We start from the raw sequence: 15,076 nt of genomic DNA, 5'->3' as shown, positions 1-15,076 counted from the left end.
ATAAGGGAACTGAGTACAGCAAGGCTATTTCTGTTCAATACTAATACACAGCTCTTAAAAGTGGAATATGCCAGGGCCAGTGGTAACATCATAGGCAGGGCTTTTTCAACTTCAATGAGTATACGAATCACCTAAGGATCTTATTAAAAATCAGATTCTAGTCACTAAGTGACTAGATAGGGCCATCTGAGGACCCTATTGTCTACAGTAAAATTACAGGTTTGGACCAGGTGATGTATCAGGCCCTTCAGAACTATAAAATTATAGATTTTTAAGATAACTCTTATTTTTATGTTAGCTGCTGTCTTCTTTATTTTCCCTCATAAATGGTTATTGAAAATAAAAAGTTTTATTGTGCTGTGTTACTCCCAAAGCTTCCCAGTTAGTTGTACTTTGCATTCTTTGAGCCAAGATAGTTATTTCTCTTTAAGGTCAATTTCCAGTCTTTCTGCATAATTCTTAGGACATTTATTCAGATTAGTATTTTCCTTTAACTTTAAGGAGATTTTTTAAATGAATACGGAGTCTGTGGGGTTATTTGTTGCCTAAATAAAAATGTAGTTTCTATTATTTCACATTTTTCAGAGAAGCTATAATATTCTTAAATAGGGGCTGATCCTTTAATTGGAGCCAATCTCATAAAACGCACCCCTGCTACAGCGGCAGTGGCTGGTAGCGGTTTTAAATAGCATTTAACAGGGAACAAATCCTTTCCCTTCTCTGAATAGAATTTGAATCAGTTGCCTCTTGTTTATCCCCAATATCAATATCTTTATTCAGAATTTCATTAACTCTTACCTGAACTACTGTATTAGTCCACCAACTAGTGTCCCATCTCCAGCCTTTCTATCTCATAATTACTCCAATACACTCCTGCTAGAGAAACATTCCCGAATTTCAACAATGCACAACATATCACTTCTAGTTGAAAGCCTGCGGTGGGTCCTTATTCAACACCTTAATCAATGAGGTCCACCTACTTTTTTCAGGTTCCCACTACCTCCCTTCACCAAATGTTTCCTACATTTCCCATAAACAGAATTTGTGACTCTTTTTACATGTTTCTTCTACCTCGTATACCTTCTTCCATAAATCCCATCTATTCTTCAAGATCCATTGTAAATGCCGATTCTTGCTTAAAGTATTCCCTGATTCTTCTAGCAAAAAGGTGAATTCACATAACACCTTGCTGTCAACTCTCTTTTTACCCAATATCCTCTGCTGTATAGTCTTATTTCTATATGTGCTTTCTCCCTGCCCTCTACTGTATAATTCTTGGGAATCTGTATGATGCTTTAATTTTCTTTGTAGCTCTCACAGTACTTTTTCAGTTCCTCATATCTGTTGAATAAATGAGTGAATAAATAATGTAGATTCAGTATTAATCTATGGATTAAGATGTTCAGAAACTGCAGAAGTTTAAAATTATTTATTAAACTATTATTATTTTGGGCAAATTACTTAATCACTGTGACTCAGTATTCTCACATAGTTTTTTATGGAGTAAGGGATGTTTAGTAATTTTTTTTACTTGATGAATATAAAGCACTATGCTATATAAATGTTGGAACAGAGGGATATCTTTTGACTTACTAGATCATGGTAAATATTGTCATAGAAAAGTATATCCCAGATTCATCTATTATGTTCTTAAGAAAATTCTATATGTAAAATTCAGAATATAGACAGATGATATAATTTATATTGAATAGTCTAAAAATGCAATACAATAGTATTGGCTTTACAACGTGTTATTACACAGGGTTAATATTTTCAAGCAGAAAAGTCAAATTCTTCCCGAGAATACCATTGATACAACCTTAGCAATGATACAATAATTGTCTATCATGATTTGGGGACCATTAAAGGTGTCCTTTGTAAGAGATGGTCTACATTATTTTCCTAAAACATGAAAATGAAAAAGTTTAATAATCTATAGTCACAATAGCATTTGTGAATTTTGAGCACATACCAAACTGACTTCCTGTGCTCCATAAGCTGCAACGCAATGGTTAAACATTTTCAGCTGTAGTGTGTTAGCTCTTTTAGGGTACTAGGTTCATCTGTGAATGCAATAGTGTAAGAGTCATAAAATTTAAAAAGATAAAACTTGAGAAAGCTAGCTCCATAGTCAAATAAATTAGCAATAATCGATCTTAAATATTACAAAAACTTTCAGAGTAACAGAACATTAAAAGATCTTAGTCTTATATAATTTTGTGTTAGCGTCTCTTCTAGTCAATTCCCTTAGCAGCAAATGTGACTTTTAAGTAGTTCTGACCAACTACAAATATAGTAATTTAATTCAATAAGACTTTAAAAAACTGTTTGAGGAATCTATGTGAACTTAGAAGAATTCTCCTATCTTTGTCCATGAATACCAGTTTAAGAAGAAAACCAGAGGGTTATAATTCTCTAAGGAATATTTTCTTTGACATCTTTTCTCTTAACACCTATAAATCCTTTCATGGCAAGTCATGGCAAACATCAATTCATGGAGAAATTAAAAGTATTAGACTAAATACCCATTATATGCATTTGGAGCCTTATTTTTTCATCCTACTCACTACTTTCCTAAGATTCCTTATAACTGTCTCATGCCAGGAACTTATTTATCAGTGAGAAAATCAAGAAAAGTTTGAATGTGTTCCTAAACTGTAGGTTACATACTATAATGCTGGGTTGTTTTTTTTCTGTTGTTGTTGTTGTTGTTGTTAAAGATGTCTTTCTTTAAAGGCAACATAGCTTAGTCTGCACCATTCAAATGGTCTAGGTTGAAATAAATGTTAATATGACCTTTATGTTTATTCATGGAATTACTTCTCTGATATATTTGTGGAGTATAATACAACCTCATTGCAGATCATGATTCTATTCTGAAAGTGATTATTTATAGAAGTACTCATAAGGCAAAAATGTAATAGCAAACTGAGAAATCAAGTTTTGCAATAATACTCTACATCACCATTAGAAAAGCTTATGTGTGACTTTACAAATCTAAATATGTTCATAATTTAGAAAAAATAAAGAATCCTACTTTATCCCCATGGTTCCTGAAGATACAGACCCACTGTATCTCCATGAGCTGAAATTGCAAGACTGTAAAAAGCATGTATAACCCTATAACAAAGACTGTTGCACACAATAATCTCTTGTGCTTTCACTAAAGTTTTCACTAGATTTTGCCATTTTCCTCATGTCATGAGTACTTGTAATTAAGCATGCAAGCAACAGATCAGAGACCCCTAAGGTCCAGTGCAGTGGTCACCTGTTGGCATTATACAAGATGATTTTAGAGGGTGCACTGACTAACACTTGTTTTGAGACAGGGTCTCACTCTTTTGACCAGGCTGGATGACAGTGGCACAATCATGGCTCACTACAAACTTGACCTCCTGGACTCAAGGGATCCTCCTAGCTTACCCTCCCAAGTGGCTAGGACTACAGGCAAGCACTACCATGCCTGGCTAATTTTCATTATTATTTTTTTGTAGAGACAAGGTCTCCTTATGTTGCCCAGGCTGATCTCGAACTCCTGGGCTCAAACAATTCTCCTGTCTTGGTCTTTCTAAGTGCTGGGATTATAAGCGTGGAGCCACCGTGCCCAGCCAACATTTCTTAGATACACATTTATTTCAAAGTGTATAAGAAAAAAACAGCAAATCAAACTCATTATAGCTACTTCTTGAGTCAAATTTACTTTTTACATAAATTTCAGGTTAAAAAGTAAGTGCATTTAGGAAAAATATAAACTACATATAGTGTAAGTGCTATTGACAAAGGTCATGATGGAGGCTTGGAAAGCTCCAGTGAGGTGGAAAGTCTGGGGTAAGGTGATTGTGGTTATGTTTCTAGTTGTCACTAACTACCTGTACTACCTTAACCAAGTTACAATCTTTTTGGGCATCTATTCCTTATCTGTAAAATTACACTTGGGGTGACTTCTAAGATCCACCCAGTGCCATTCTTCAATGATGTTGTACTCTCTTGTCAAAGGCCATTACAAGGGATGCCAATCTCTGCAAAACAAAAGTAAGCATTCAACTCTTAACACAAGATGCCATACTTAAACTAGTCAGGCAAATCAGTGGACCTAATGTGGAATTTTTTTGAGGTTAAGATACTTTATTAATAGAGTAGACTAATCCTTTGGAAGACTGGAAATAAATTTGATTTTGTTTAGTAACTTTACATCTTTTGCACATGGAAGGGATCCCAAATATCTTTGAATTCTCTAGTCAATAAGATGGTCAAATAGCAGAGATTTTTATGTAGCATATTTTGAATGTGTTACCATTATTCCAAAATGGGAATAGGAAGGCTGGACGTTCATGATGCAGTCAGATGGAGTATTTAAGTAAAGTTAGTTTTTGAAGGAAAATACCCTTCTATTAGATGGAGAAAAACATAGACGAACACTAGACTAAGGTAAAGAGTTGTGTTTTAAGAAACAGGAGGTGTCTGCAGGTTTAAGATAAAATAGCTGATCTGGCTTCTGGTTTTATTTTTTCACTCAAAATAGAAAACATGTTAACCAGTTACCCATTTTCAGGGGTAATAAAATTTGAATCCCAAATTACCTCTAACTTTACTAAACTGTGTTGAATTAGTTTTTTTCCCAATGGTTTGAGAATACAAGGCCAAATAAAGACCTAACTCTGAGTACCAAAAAGCACTCATTGTAGAAAATATCTATCAATATGGTCAGGTTATTTGTTTACTAAAATAATCTATATAATTTGAGAAATAAACTACTATTTCCTTGAATTGACATTACCATCTCTTTTTCTAGAAGGTCCCCAGTCACTCAGAGAAGATTGTCTTCCTGAAGGTTATCTATCATTAACTCTGAGCTAGCCTAAAGAGAAATTAGATTAACCAATTAGATTGTAAGGTGAGGAAAAGAAGCTTTTAATTATGATGATGATCTCTGCAACTACCTGAACTAAGCATTTTGGAGATTATCTAATTTTAATTAGATAAAGTACTTTTTTTTTTTCTGTTTGGAATATTTATTACATCGATTTAACCTATTCAGCTCAACAAACAAATGAACACATACCAACAAAATCCAAACAATCTTTTTTTTTTTTTTTTTTTTTTTGTGGAAATATATCTGCTTGTAGTGGTGCAAGAAATGGAAAAGATGTTATGGGTGAAAAATTTTACCTGTGATCTCTAAAAGGCTATATTCATAGAGCACATTTCAACATAAATATAGAAATCGGACCTCTGGAATACCAACAACTTAATTATCTGTTACTCTATCAAAACCCTCTTGAAAAATATGGCTTCACAATTTTCCAGCTTTTTACAGTCTTTTGTTAAATATATCTATAGGTATGCCTTCCTGATCTGTGAAAATAATTTTATCTTTGTCATTCTCAGTTACAGTGAGTTCCTGGCACTCTCTGAAAGAGCGTGCACGCTGTGGGGAGCTGCCTGCTCCTCACTTTGGATCATTGCTGACTCCGCCTCCTCCTAAGAATGGCAGCCAGTCTCTGTCTAGTCTCATTTGCTGAAGATGCTCCACCCCTGGGAGGATGTGGCTGGGGGAGAATGGGCAAGCCTGAGCTGCCAACCCTCTTGGGCTTATCTGAGGTTGGGAAAGTGGTGGGTTTTGACACTCCGTGCAGGCTGGGAATTTGGATTCCTTTTTCAGAGTTCAGTCTTGCAAGGCTTCTCTCTCCATGATTACTGACCGCTGCAGCAGGGGAGGTTAGGCTGCCCTTGCTGAGGGAACACGGTGAGAATGGTAAACTTCCACGAAGCTTCCTGAGTTCCAGGAGCTGTTCTCTGGCTTGACTCAAAGCTTCTGTCAGTTCAAAGCGTTCTTCACATTCTCTACGCACTGTCTCCTGAAGAAAAGTATTCTGAAAAGAGAGAGGGGAAAAGAAAGCAGACTTAGCTTTAAATAATGTGCATAAGTAGATAGTTACTGACGATACAATTTGAGAACTGAACTGGAAATCAGAGGTCTGTATTCTTTGATTGTCTCTGTGATAGTCTACCACACGGGACAGACAAGTCAAGAACAGGAACAATCTGTGATGGTGGAAAGAAGTTGGAGTGCATATTTGGTTCAACCCTTGCAGTTTGCAGATGAGAAGTCAACAACTGCAGAGACTGAGTGACCTGTCCAGGGTTATTCAGATGTTAGTGGTGCGGCTGGTGTTAGAACCCAGGACTTCTAATACAGGCTTCAGTGGGGTTTCAACCTCTCTGCATCAAGTCGCAGACAGTATGCTCTGCACATGTAATACTCAATAGTTAATAGCTATAGAGTCATTAAATATATTCTTTTACAGTAGAGGTATACTATAATAACATAAACAGGTAAAAGCGCTTGAAGTGTAAGATTGAAAGAATAAAAAATCAGCTATAGCATTTAAACAATAAAATCAGTTCTCATATGATGCTTTCTCAATGGAACTTAAATAAGATGTTCATTTGCCATTCTGTAAGATAATATCCCAAAATAGAGAAGATCGTCTGCTATTAATTCCATTCATTCAACAATCATTTACCAAGTTACTAGAAGTTGTAGTGAATACAATCCCTGCCCTCAAGAAGTTTGTACCTTTGTAGGTTTGAGCAGAACTGCTTTCTATGTCCATAAAAGAATCTAGACCCAAGGTGAAAGCTATGGGGTTTAAAATAAGGAAGAACTTTTTAATAGAGCTATCTGGAGGACACTGAAGAGTTGAATCTCACTTGACAGGGATGTGCTGAAGCAAATTTAAGCTTCAAATGTGTGACTGGACTAGAGATCATTAAGCCTCTTTGAAATTCTGAAATTCTACATTTCTAGTTGAGGAGTTACCTATGTTTCGTCTATGGAATTCATCAAAATTATTTCAAGTCCCATGGTAAGAATTAAGTCTTGGATCTCCCTAGTGTCCTGACATTCATGTCTTTATGATGTCAAAAATGAAGCTGAAAAGTAAATAATTCAAAGTAGTATCCTAGTAAGAAAACACAATTAAAATGAGTGTGCTATAGGATTCGTCAACTCAAAAATGAATTTCCATTGGGTTAGCTTGTTTGTAAAAACAGCCAAGGCATTCCCGAGTCTGCTTCTTAGTGGAAAACATCCTCCCTAAGGGTTGACTGACTAATCTGCTGTCAGTAGAACTAAATAACAAAGCGCCAGGGAAAGTAGCATCTTCCTGTTTTTGAGTTTCTCATGATTATAGACAGAACTCTATTCAATTCCAAATTTGGTAATCAAAATGGAAAAATATGGAGCAATTCCAGATTAGCCAATTGCACAGTAATTTTCTATAAAAGCTGCATTCCTGGGTCAAACAAATCCTCATCATTTACATATACTATTTACTTACTACATGACACACATTTAAAAAAAATCATGGGTTAATCACTTTCTTCTCATTATTTTTAATTTTTGGAGGAATTGGAGAGAGCAAGGATGGTGTTTGTGGCTTTATCACCTAGTTCTCATTAACTCTAGCTGAAACACTTGTGGAAAAGGTAGGGGAGGAGGGACTAGAGAGGAAGATAACAAGGTGCCATGTTAGGTGTCATCTCATTTCCTGCTCCCAACAATTATATCTGACTAATAAAGACTGAAGCTCACACTGTTATGTAACTTGCTGAGAGTAATTCCACTCTGAAGTACTAAAGTCCCCTTCAGAGCCCTGCTCCATGCTGCCTATGCCTAAATTAGTTGCCTAATTCATTACATCAAACATGCAGGGACCATTTTGTTCCCAGGACACTGAAAACAAACAAACAAAACAAAACAAAACAAAAAAAACAGTAGGACATTTTCATCTGGTTTTGCCCAGGTTTTCTAAGTTCTATTAATCAAAGTTTCTTTTAAAGTGGGGGAAAGACCCAATCCATTATATTTTTTGTCTACTAGTAGAGTAAGCTGGCAAAGTGTTGGAATTATTAAAGTGGTGTATTAATCCATTCTTGCATTGCTATAAAGAAATACTTGAGACTGGGTAATTTATAAAGAAAAGAGGTTTAATTGGCTCATGGTTCTGCAGGCTGCACAGGAAGCTTAGCAGCTTCTGCTTCTGGGGAGGTCTCAGGGAGCTTCTAGTCATGGTGGAAGGCAAAGGGATAGTGATGCATCTTACATGGCAGGAGCAGGAGCAAGAGAGGTGGGGGGAGGCACTACACACTTTAAACAACCAGATCTCATGAGAACTCATTCAGTATCACAAGAACAGCACCAAGAGGATGGTGCTAAACCATTAATGAGAAACTGCCCCTATGATCAAAACACCTCCCACCAGGCCCCACCTCCAACACTGGGGATTACAATTTGACATGAGATTTGGGTGGGGACACAGATCCAAACCACATCAAGTGGCTTTCAATAAATTAGTATAAAAATATCGCTAATTAAGAAAGCAATGAGAAAGAGTTAATTTTATTTGAATATGTGAAAGAAAAAAATAGCAATGAAAAATGAGGCCAACATATTAGTGACATGAATAACAGGCACAACAATATGGAATGATAAAGTGATGGAGGATGTGATGACAAGAGCTTTCCTTAAAAGAAAAATAAAATTCAATCAATTTACTGAGATTAAATTCAAGTCTCAAAGGAAAGGAGTAATGATCTGGAGAAAACAACCAAAAAGCAAGTCACATAAAAGCTATTTCAGGCAAGTGACATTCCACTAAGGAGAACATGAAAGGGTAGAGTGAGCCAAAAGATGTCCTCATAGCAAGTTCAATGGGAGCAAAGACCTGGCAGACTCCAAGCTGAACTGTGTACCCATGTTTTATATCCAGTGAAGTCTGAACCAGTCATGGAAGGATCAGATTACACAGTTTCCACCAACACTAACTAGACATATTCCAAAGTAAGAGAATGGAGCCAGCCAGTGGAGTGGGGGAAGGGCTGCTGACTGTCTGGGGCTCACTGCTCTGCAACTCATCTTTCTTCAAGGTTATTAGCTTGCAAGACAAAGGATTAATTCTCTTTCTTCTATTAGTTCCCAAACCAGGAGACCCCTGAATTGAAAATAATATCCAAAATTGATACTTCTACTCTTTTCTGTGCCAAAACATCATGAAATGTTAGGTGAACCACACAATATCTTCATGTCATCTGCCACCATTACCTCCTCCTCTAAAATTGAGATTATAACTCTGTTTTGTTCAACAGGCAATTCAGATTTATAATCTATTCAATTATGGGATTAAAAAATTAAAATAAAACAATGGAAGTGTAGGGGATTGCTATTTCAGGGGTGTAATCTGATAGGGCATGACTAGAGGACACGTGGATGTGGCTAGAGTAAGTAGACACATTAGTGGAAAATTCCATCATACGTGAAAAGAATCATCCGCTCGTGGTTACTTTTCAGCAATTTAGTCAAGATGAAGGTTGGATTGTTGCAGAATTTTAATGTGTTTTCATTGAGTAACAAGGACAAATGTGCAAGATGAAATATGTTCAGTAAGACTGAAAATCATGCATAGTATTCTATGTTTTAGATAAAATTATCTTTGGCCATATTTTAACATGGCAAAAATAGAATCACTGGATTGTAACTAGACTGGAAGTCAAAATGGAAAGGAAGGCATGAGCCAGGTGAAGAAGAGGCAATTAAGTTTTCGAGGCAGAGCGGGCAGTGAGTGCAAATGCCTGGCAGTGAAAGAAGGAGAGGCATAACTTGGGATAAAACATGGCTTAATATGACTCAGGCAGGTGCACATGGGGAGAAGAGACCAGGACTGATGTAGGGAAGAGTGAGCAGGGTCAGATCAAGAGAAAATTTGTTAGTGTGCTAATACTAGGGTTTTGACTTAATTCTGAGGTTCATATGGAGTCATTGAAAGTTTATTTCAAGCAGATGGCTGGCAGGATCAAATCTGCATGAAAGGAAGATCCCTTTGCTAGCTTGTGAAAAACAGCCTGAAGTTGAGCAAGATGGGAGCCAGGGAGGACAGTAGGAGCCCCAAGTTTTCATGGAGAAAGTCCTTATCTCAAGTGCCCCTTGGGTCAGGTGGTCTAGGGAGGGGAGAACTAGGCACTCCTGCATCCTTAAGCTCTGCTGATTGGTGGTAAGCATTCTATAGATATCACTACAACATTTTCAGAATAAGGCCACTTTGAATGGGCTTAAAATATGGCTTAATTGCCCTCCCACTGAGAAGGAAAATGTCAAAATGAAAATATAAATTAGTTCATCATATGTTTGAAATTTCTAATATTAAAAAGTGGCCAATTTCCCCTACTCCTTGCAATATAAGGGTGGTTTATTTTTATATTTGTTTTCCTTTTTATTCTTAGAGACAGCTGGGTTGCTTTCAGTTCCAAAAACAGTGGAAGAAGGGAGAGAAGGCTTTACTGTGTAACTTGATTGTTCTGAAGGTAAGACTGCCATCTGCAATGGGAATCAGCTGTATTTGGCACAATTTTGGGGGGAACATGCCAGGAAAGCAAGTCCTCCTCAGTGAAGAACAATCACAGATTGATGGCTTTGTTCATGCTTTAGACCGAGTAAGATGTGAATCAGCCATGGAATGATCAGATTACAGTTTCCACCAGCCCTAACTGGATATATCCCAAGGTGAGTGGGTGGCTGGCCGGGTGGGTGGGGAGCTGAGGTAAAAGGAAATTCTGTGGAAAAGTGTGGAAACCAAAACAATGAGTGGGAGTTTGCAAAGGATGTTCCCACCTCCCATTGAAAGCCTTCTAGGCTTCTGTTCAACTAATCTGATCAGCCCAAAACACTGCAAAAAGTTAGTGGAAATGGCCTTTTGGTAAAACAAGAATGAGAATCTGAAAAGATTTCCAGGAAAAAAGTAAGATGGATGTCAGGCTGGTTGTTTTCAAAATTATATTTCCCTGCTTACAAACATAATAAAACCAACAACAGTAGACATATTCAAACAAAAGTTGTAGCAACAGAGGGCAATAATCCCTCAGACTGATATGCTTCAGAGGCAGATTTGCAGGGCAGAGAAGAAGAGCCCATGATGACCAAGTATGCAGGATTTACTTTTCTAAGTCAATAATCCAACTTAATTTAGATTTAATTAGCACTAATTAAACATACACAATTTAACTAGCACTAATTAAATATACAAAAATTTCTCAATATATCTTCTCATTCTGTCAACTTTCTGGTATCTTCCTCACCACAGAGACTCCCAGTCTGAGCCCCCTTCTGCTCCATGGCCCAAGGCTGAGGTTTTCAGGTTCTCAGTTCACTCATCCTCCCTGCTAACCAAGCCTACGTATAGTCCCTGTCCCCTAAAAGCTTTCCTGATCCTCCCCATGTTTCCTGCTGGAGGATGGAGAACCTCCTTTTATCTTTAAAAAAGACATAGATATTCTAATTTTATTATGTCCCCAAACTGCCAACTACTTTTTGATAATTTACTTGCTGGTACTTTGCTTACTCCATTTTCATAGATGGAATTACCAGAGAAGTGTGTGCCGTATTCTGTATATTGATTAAACATGCAAATAAAATAAATGCTTATCCTAAAACTAAGCAAATCCCTCTTGCAAGTAAACTATTTGTGCTTGCAAATACCATGTATTCCTACAATTTAATCTTAGAGTTTACATAAATCCGTCTTTGCTAGATTAGTTAATAAACTTTTTTCTTTTTGTTTTTTGAGACAAGGTTTCAGGTTGTCACCCAGGCTCCAGTACAAAAGCACGATCACAGCTCATTATAGCCTCTATCCCCTAGGCTCAAGCAATCCTCATTCCTCAGCTTCTCAAGTGGCTGGGACTACAGGTGTGTGCCGCCATGCCCAGCTAATTTTTGCATTTTCTGTAGAGACAGGGTCTCCCTATGTTTCCCAGGCTGGTCTTGAACTCCAAGCTCAAGTGATCCTCCTGCCTTGAGCTCCTGAAATGCTGGGTTATAGGTGTGAGCCACCATGCCTGGCCTAAACTTTCTTATGTAAATGGAGTTTCTTTCTTTCCTTTTTTAAAAATAGAGTTTACATTGGAAACATATTTTCAAAACACCAAAATGTTAAAAATAACCCATGATGTCAATATTTTTAAAAAGTATGTAAGAAGTAAAATCCCTGTCTATCTCTTCCTATACTTCTAAGGTAACCACTGTTAATAGTCAGGAGGCAAATCTTTGATTTTTTCCTATCATCTTGGTAGCCCTGTAGAGAAACACATGTACTTTCCTTTGTTTTTTAAACAAAACAGATTCAAGATGCTAGGAGATGGTCGGGCAAACCAACATAAACAATAAAAACAGCTGTTGTAATGAAAGCCAATACAGATCTATAGTCCTTTAGCCTTACTTTTGACATCCAAAAAGCTCTGAAAAGAAAAAAATGTAGCTCATTACATTTAGTGATAAAATCTGACTAAACTGATAGAAGGCTAATTACAGTCTTTGTCCCATTTCGTGTGAACATTCAGATGTTTCACTGCAGAAGTATTAATGTCATTGCATGGGGAGGCTGCCCTACATCTATGAGGACATACTGTACTAACTTTCTAAAATTCAAAATAATTTTATATCTGAGCCCAAAGTTTTCAGATAAGGGACTGTGGGCCTGTCTATATGGCATGTACTCTTCTTTAACTACTGTCTTTCTTTAGAGTCCTTGATAGTGTTCTCTTCCGGTTTTCTTCCTACCTCACCAGAAGTTCCTTTTCTGTCACCATTGCTAGATTCTACTCCTCTTCCAAGCCTCTAAAAGTTGGAGTGCCTGTTCTCAACCCTTTCTCTATTGCCTAATCCTCTGGGTGATCTCATTCAGTCCCAGGGGTTAAGTATCAGCTACATGTGGATTTGTCCAAAATTGACATCTCCAGCTTGCCTTCCCTGTGGCCATAGTGCCTAGTCAACATCTCCCCTTGGGTATCTAATAGGCATATTAAGAGCAACATGTCCCAAATAAAATTCTTGATATTCCTCCCCAATTGTATTTCTTTTCTAGCATTTGCCATCTCAGCACTCTCTCAGTTGCTGAGATTCCAAACTTCGGAGTTATCCTTGACTCCTTTTTATGCTTTCATATCATCCAGTCCATCAGCAACTTCTATTGCCTTCATCCCTAAAATATATCCCAAATCTGGTGATTTGTCACCTCCTTCACAGCCTTGCTCTCATTTTTGCCCTCTTCAACCTATTTTCTAATCAGAAGTCAGTTATCTTCTAAAAATAAGTCAGATCATGTCAATTCCTTGTTCAAAATTCCTAGGTGACTTTCTATCACACTTAGAAAAGTATCCAAAGACTTATCACACTTAGAAAAGTATCATAGCCTACAAAGACTGCATGCAAACTGGCCCTTCAACCTTGGTTTCTATCACAATCCTTGCTCACTAAGCTCCAGCAGTGCTTCCTGACTTCCTTGTGGCTTCTTTAAGGTTCCCAGTATGCTCCTTGCTTCTGGGTCTTGACACTAACTATTACCTTTGCCTGGAGTGTTTTTTTCCTTGGAATGTTCTTTGCCTCATTATTTTCTCAGAGCCTTTTACCACCCCGTCTAATATAGCACCCCTCCTTCAGAAAGTATCCCTTTTATCCGGATTTATTTTTTTCTTAGCACTATAAAAACAACAAAACTGTTTACCTGTTAAATGACTGCATAAATAAGGAAGTGCAGTAGGCGCACAGGTGTATAGCTAATTTTGCCTCTGAGATTTTGTGACTTCATGGAGGGGTTCTCTTTACACTTAGACTTGAGGAATAAACAGAAGTGTGCCAGGCACCCGTTACTAAAGTTTAAGCTAGAATCTGCTTTGTCTTTTTTCATTTCTCATAATCTGAAAAGAAAATCTCATGAAGGTTTATATTTTGTTGCTTTTGTTTTACTTGTAACTTTCCTGATTTTTCTTTAATATTCCTTGCTTGACTTTTATTCTTATCTCTGTCGCCTTCTCTACCAGGTCCTTTTTATACTTTATTCCTTTCTATTATTTTTAATTTTTTAAAATTAAAGTATTACATATAGCTAAAAAGTAAAATAATACTAAAACTCACAATGAAAAAAACACTTTTTCACATTCCCAAGTCCTGCCTCCCAGGAATAACCATTTTCAGATCTTTAAACTATTTCTTCTGATAGTTACCCTCCGTAATTCAAAATAACATCATTATACATCGATCTCTTTGTTTTTCAGTTTTGAACATATCTACTTACTGCATGGAACGGAAGATGAGGGTTCAGCTTTCTATACCAATTCCCAACAGATGCTGCTGCTCCTCCTATCCTCATATTTCTGTCATAATTTTTAGCTTAATCTATATTCATCTTTATATGATTATAGTATATAAACATATGCACATCTGGGCCATGTTATGAACTATGACGACATTTTCTTCCTTGCACAGCTTCCATCCAGAGTTATTGTCTCATAATTTTTCTGCTTTGTTTTCTGGGTATTGATACTAATTTTTCACCAGACTTACAGAAGTGTAAATATCCTCTCGACATGTTCAAACACCCCATGTAAGCTATCAGCTTCTCTTTGTTCTTGGAGACATACTTCTAAGAACCCACCATGCTTCTGCTCAACATTCTAAGAACTTTCTTTTGGTATGCTTGTTCTTTCAATCTGATGCACTGCTGTAATCCTAGCATTTCTTCCCACCGTTGTCCTGGGATTCCCTTCATCTCTCTCCTGTGTTGGATTCCTTATTTCCTGATTCCTATATTTTCTCCTTTATTACTTATTCCCTCATTGTGCTGTCATATATCTTCTAACAGCTTCCTGAAAAAGGTTGCCAGGGTAGTAGTATTTTTGAGAAGTCTGAAGTCTGAAAATACCTGTGTTTGATACTTGATGGATTGTTTTGGCAGGATATAGAATTCTAGGCTGGGCATAATTTTCCTTTGGAATTTGGAACGCATTGTCTTCTATTTCTTATTTCCTTGAATTTTCTTTTTCTTTTCTTCATCTTTTTGCTTTTTTCTTCTGCTTTCTAGATTTCACATCTTTATCATCTAACCCAAATACTGATTTTTAAACATTTCAGTCCTTATATTTTAATACTCACTCTTGTTCTTTTTTTGTAGCTGGCTGTTTATGTTTAATGAATACAATATCATCTCTTTTCTCTCTGAGGATATTAATTATATATTTTTAAGTT

The 15,076-nt window shown here is 36.8% G+C and overlaps 1 protein-coding gene across 3 annotated transcripts in view; it reads right to left on the bottom strand.

Moving 5' to 3' along the window:
- Window positions 1–3,665: 3,665 nt before the first annotated feature.
- Window positions 3,666–15,076, bottom strand: part of LEKR1 (leucine, glutamate and lysine rich 1) — a 227,156-nt gene continuing 215,745 nt past the window's right edge. For all 3 annotated transcript variants that reach the window (XM_074031305.1, XM_074031307.1, XM_074031306.1), the window contains exon 9: window positions 3,666–5,873. In XM_074031305.1, the coding sequence (XP_073887406.1) occupies window positions 5,460–5,873 (414 nt within the window). In that variant the 3' untranslated portion in view covers window positions 3,666–5,459. The remainder of the gene's footprint in view (window positions 5,874–15,076) is intronic.

The sequence above is a fragment of the Macaca fascicularis genome, chromosome 2, assembly GCF_037993035.2.
Source record: "Macaca fascicularis isolate 582-1 chromosome 2, T2T-MFA8v1.1".
NCBI classification, from domain to species: Eukaryota; Metazoa; Chordata; class Mammalia; order Primates; family Cercopithecidae; genus Macaca; species Macaca fascicularis.
Note: the sequence above shows the minus strand (reverse complement) of the source record. Positions and strands in the feature narration are given on the sequence as shown.